The sequence below is a fragment of the Pseudorca crassidens genome, chromosome 20, assembly GCF_039906515.1.
Source record: "Pseudorca crassidens isolate mPseCra1 chromosome 20, mPseCra1.hap1, whole genome shotgun sequence".
Classification (NCBI taxonomy): domain Eukaryota; kingdom Metazoa; phylum Chordata; class Mammalia; order Artiodactyla; family Delphinidae; genus Pseudorca; species Pseudorca crassidens.
The window spans coordinates 12,525,777-12,530,333 of record NC_090315.1 but is presented as its reverse complement, the minus strand read 5'-3'; the positions used below and the strand labels follow the sequence as shown (position 1 = coordinate 12,530,333).

Below are 4,557 nucleotides of genomic sequence, written 5' to 3'. Positions count from 1 at the left end.
CACCGCAGCGAAGAGTAGCCCCCGTTCGCCACAAGAGAAAGCCCGCGCGCAGCAACGAAGACCCAACACAGCCAAAAATAAATAAAAATAAATAAATACATTTATTTAAAAGAAAAAAAAACCGACGGCAAAGTTGGTGGGGCCTGAGGACCGTGTACAAACCTGTGAAACAAAGCTCCCCTCTGCTCCCAAACATTGCTAAGAGTACCATTCACCCCTTCATACTGCTCAATGGTCTCGCCCGGTCTCCCCCTCACCAGTGGGATCACCCATAAGCACGGCTAAACCTCAGGAGGTGAAAAGTGTTCAAAACCAACGTCCCCCGGGGCTGCGACTCCGGATCTCAGTTTCTCCGTTTCAGTCTTGGCATTCCCACCCTAGCTCAGCTTCAGGAGGTAGAAATATCTCAGGTAGGTTATACTGAGGTAGGTCAGCAATGAGGTAGAAATAACTCCTTTAAAACACTATACAAAGTAATTAAACTTTTATTGAAGCCTTATGTGCCAGACATTGACCACACTGAGGCGTAAGGCACGGTCCCTGCCCTTGAGGAGCTCACAGTCTATAAAAGAAGACAAAGAAGATGCCAAAAAATGATTCCCACAAAGATTCAGGGGCAGGAGGCAGAGCCCTCAGACCCCATCTCTCCTATTCCAGGTTGACTGTGAGAAAGCGAATACGAAGCTTATCACTGTCTCTCCCACCTTCCCTGGGACAGCTCTGACTTCCCTCTGACCTAGGCACCAGGAGAAGACCAGGGAGAGACAAAGATGAGGGGGATACAGTTGCTGCCCTCAAAAAGCTGGAACACCCTGGCAGGATATATACAATGGTAACTTTCTGTCCCAAAGCCGCAAACCAGTGCAGCAAAAGCTAGGGAGAACAGGGGCTGGGCCAGCCCAGTCCAGTGGTGGAAGAGGGAGTAATGGGAAGGGAGGGTACCCATGGCCAAGGAAGTAGGGCAAGAGGTAGAGAAGTTCATAGTAAGGTGACAGTAGCCACAGCCAACAGAAGAGCCACCCACCCCACTGAAGGAGCTGCAGAGCCTTTATTAGGGGGCCCATCTTTTATGGGGTACTGCCCAATATTTCTACGGTCTTGGTGGCCACTAGTACCTCCAGCCGATGTAGATTCCTCCACCTGGGAGGTCTCAGGTTCGACCTCTTTTGGAGAAGTCTGGCTGGCTGGGGCTGGGGTGGGTTTGGTGGTGGAAGTGGAGGACGGGGCTGGGGTGGGTTTGGTGGTGGAAGCGGAGGCCAGGGTTGGGGCAGAAGTACTGACAGAGTTGTTTGCAGCCAGAGTGGTGGACCGAGGAGGGGGCAGCAGGACAAGGGGCGGGAATTGAGAGGAGAAATAGGTCTTGTTGCGGAGGTCCGAGTTACAGCGGGACCCCTGGCAGCAGGAGCCGCTGAGCGTGAACCCTGGGCCTGTCGCTGAATCCCGGGTGCAGGACTCATCCTGGACGCAGCCCCGGACAGGCAAGGATACAGTCACATTAGCTGCAGGAGGGAGACACAGGTAGGTCCGTGGTTGGAGGGAGGGGGTAGGCACAGCCAGAATGAAACTTAGGGGCAAGACAAGAGCAAGAAGACCCAAAACAGGGGACAGAAGGACTCTGCATCCATTAAACCCAAAGTCTCAATTAGGGCCCCACTTTGAGAAACACTGTCCCACTGTCTTTGGCACACGGTGGACCACATTTCCCATAGTACTTTGAGAGGAAAAATGTGTAGAATGAACTACAAGTCCCACAATGCCTTGGAAGAAAGGTTTGAACTGGGATACAACACCTCTCACACGAGGAAAGAGCAGAAGACCATTGCCTCCCTCTCTCCCCCCACCCCTCACACCACCCCCACCAAAATTCAGTCTTAGAGTCAGAATTACATTTGCCATAATACACCTGGCAGAGGATGGAATTTGAAGAACATCTCCCATGGTTCCCTGAAGCAGAGGCCAGGAGGCTGAACTACATCTCTCCTAATACTTTGGGACAAGTGGGGACACTAACCCTTCAGTTTTAAGGAGTCAGAACTACACTACCCACGATGCCTGGGCAGAAGCTTGGAGGCTTAAATACATTTCCCATTGTACATCCTCCCATTCTGCACCTGGCAGGCCTCTATGAAAATTGTATTTCCCCAAAAACTCTAGGACAAAAGCATTCCTATTCCCGTGCTATACTGGGAATAGGACTGCATTTCTCAAGATGCTCTAGGACAAGCCACGAACTTAGGCCTTCAGTTCCCAGAATGCGCTGAGGTGGGGGAACCCTTTGGGTAAAGGTCTACCTACCACCCATGAGACCTCAGAAAGGCTACCACAACCTGTGAAGGCCCGGTGCTTCGAGCTCACTCACCTGCCGTCAAGGTGACGTTGCCGTCGAAACAGCCCTTGTACAAGTGGTCGCTGGCGTTGTAGCACCTCACGACGGGCGGCGCCGTACCCTGGCACTCCTTGCGGCTCAGCCCCACGCAGCTGTAGCACTCGACCCCATTAGGCTCGTAGTCACTCTCATTGCCTGCGAGAGGGGCGGGGAGGAAGGAAGGGGTCGAGAGGGTTCAGGAAGCACAGCCCTGCTCCGCGTCCCTCCAGACCACGTCTCCGCCCCTCGACGGACACTCAGCTCAGCCTATAATCCCGCCCCAGGGCGTGGCCCCGCCCCCAGCCCCTACGGAGTTCTCCCGCCTTCCTCTTGCGACCGCCCCTAGCCGCTCAGCCCAGACATGGCTCCGTCCCTGAGCTTGCGGCGCTGCCCCCACCGACCTGCGGGGATGAGTGCTCGCGAGGTGAGGTTGAGCTTCGCGTTGCAGCGGTCCTGGGAGCACTGATGCAGCTGGACGAAAGCCAGAATCCCGTAAAGGTCCAGTCCGCGATCATTCTTGCCCGGGAGTCCCGAACCGCAGCCCCGCACTGCCACCGAGAATTGCCCGTGGACTGCGGAGAGGGGAGGGGGCGGGGTCAGAGGGGCGGGGCCTGGAATAGACCGGCACCAGAGAATAGGCCAGGGTGGGAGGGCTAGGGCCTCAGAAAGAGCCGATCCGAGGGGAAAGAACAACAGACCGAGGGGCGGAACCTGAAAGAGAGGAGTCTGAGGGGACAGACAGGCTGATAGACACTGGACACAATCGACGCGGGAGTGCCAAGAGTGGAGCTAAGACGGAGCACGACCATAGGGAGTCGGAACCGCAGGGAGCAGCATCAGAAGGAGCTGAGACCGACAAAAAAGGCACAGGATCAGAGACGGATGGGGCCTCCTAGGAGCCGTGGCCGCAGACAGGGGCGGGTCAGAGGGGCGGAGCCTCAGCCTAGGGATTTTAGGAGAAGACCTCTAGAGGGATCTCCATCTCCAAGGGCCCCATTGGATGGGGGAGGCTGGGGTAGAGAGGATTCTGGCAGGGACAGAAGTGGGTAGGGAGATCTCAGTGGTCCAGGGCAAATGGATAGGGTGTGCCCTTGAAGGAGACGAGGTCCCAGATCAGGGTTCTCCCAGTTCACGCCACTCATGCGCAACTCTCCGTCCTCATCCCTCTAAGCCCTAATGGCGTGGTTGTGTTGAAGGGCCCACGCCAGGCTGAAAGGGAAGGATGGGGCTGCGTTCAAGGGGGTGTGGCCAAATTCAGAGGGAGGGGCGGGACCATAAGGAGGAGGGGCCCAGATGGAGGAGCGTAAAGGAGTACGCAAGGACCCGGAGGCCCCACTCACTAGACTCCACCGCCCCTACGGCCTCTGTGCAGACGTCCATGCCTGGCGCGCACTTCACCGTCTTAGTCTTCTGCGGAGAGCATCCGTCATCGGCTTTCTGCACGCAGCTGTAACACTCCAGGGCCTGCGCTCCTGGGGGTACAGAGGCAGGTAGAACTGAGCTATCCCTACTGAAGCCTCCAACCCCCAAAGGAGAAATAGTCGTTCCCACTCCCTCTGTCCCTGTGCAATCCTATTGCACACCCTTTTCCAGGGCGGCGTAAGGAAAACCTAGCCGCAAGTCTGAGGCCAGGAGATACATTGTGACCCTTTCCGTCAAACGTCCTATGCCTGCAGTGGGAGCATCTTTCCCACAGCCCTTTATGCCCAAGGTGGGGGATCCCTGCCATAGACGGGGGTGGGGGCACTTCTTCCTACAGTTCTCCACTCAGGATGGGAGAATTTTACCCACAGTCAAGTCAGCTCGGTGAGGGATCCCTTCCCACAGCCCCCCGTCTGCTTAGGATGGAAGAAATTTTCCCACAGTCCCCTCTGCCCAGGGTAGGGAACCTTCCCGCAGCCCACCCCCTCCCCCGACCCCTCTGCCCAGGATGGGAGATCCTTCCCACAAGCCCGCTCTGTATGGGGTGGGGGAACCCTCCCTAGAGCTCCCACTCTATCCCCTCCGCCCCCTTCCGGCAGCAGACTCACCTTCTAGAAGCAGCAGCGGAGGCAGCAGCAGCAGCAGCCAGCCCGTTGTCCAGATCGCTACCCGGGAGCCTGCTTTCCTGGCGGGGTCCATGGTTCCGTCCTGCTCTCTCGGCTTCCACTCTAGCTGTGCCGCCTCCCAACCCGGGTCCTCTTACGTGAGCC

The 4,557-nt window shown here is 56.8% G+C and overlaps 1 protein-coding gene across 1 annotated transcript; it reads right to left on the bottom strand.

Annotated features, from left to right (window-relative positions):
- Positions 1-469: 469 nt before the first annotated feature.
- On the bottom strand, positions 470-4,557 carry LYPD3 (LY6/PLAUR domain containing 3). Its single transcript, XM_067719885.1, has 5 exons — positions 4,396-4,557; positions 3,706-3,837; positions 2,767-2,937; positions 2,360-2,521; positions 470-1,499 (listed from the first exon to the last, which is right to left on the bottom strand). The coding sequence occupies exons 1-5, from the start codon at positions 4,484-4,486 to the stop codon at positions 979-981; spliced, it is 1,077 nt and encodes a 358-aa protein (XP_067575986.1). The 5' UTR covers positions 4,487-4,557; the 3' UTR covers positions 470-978.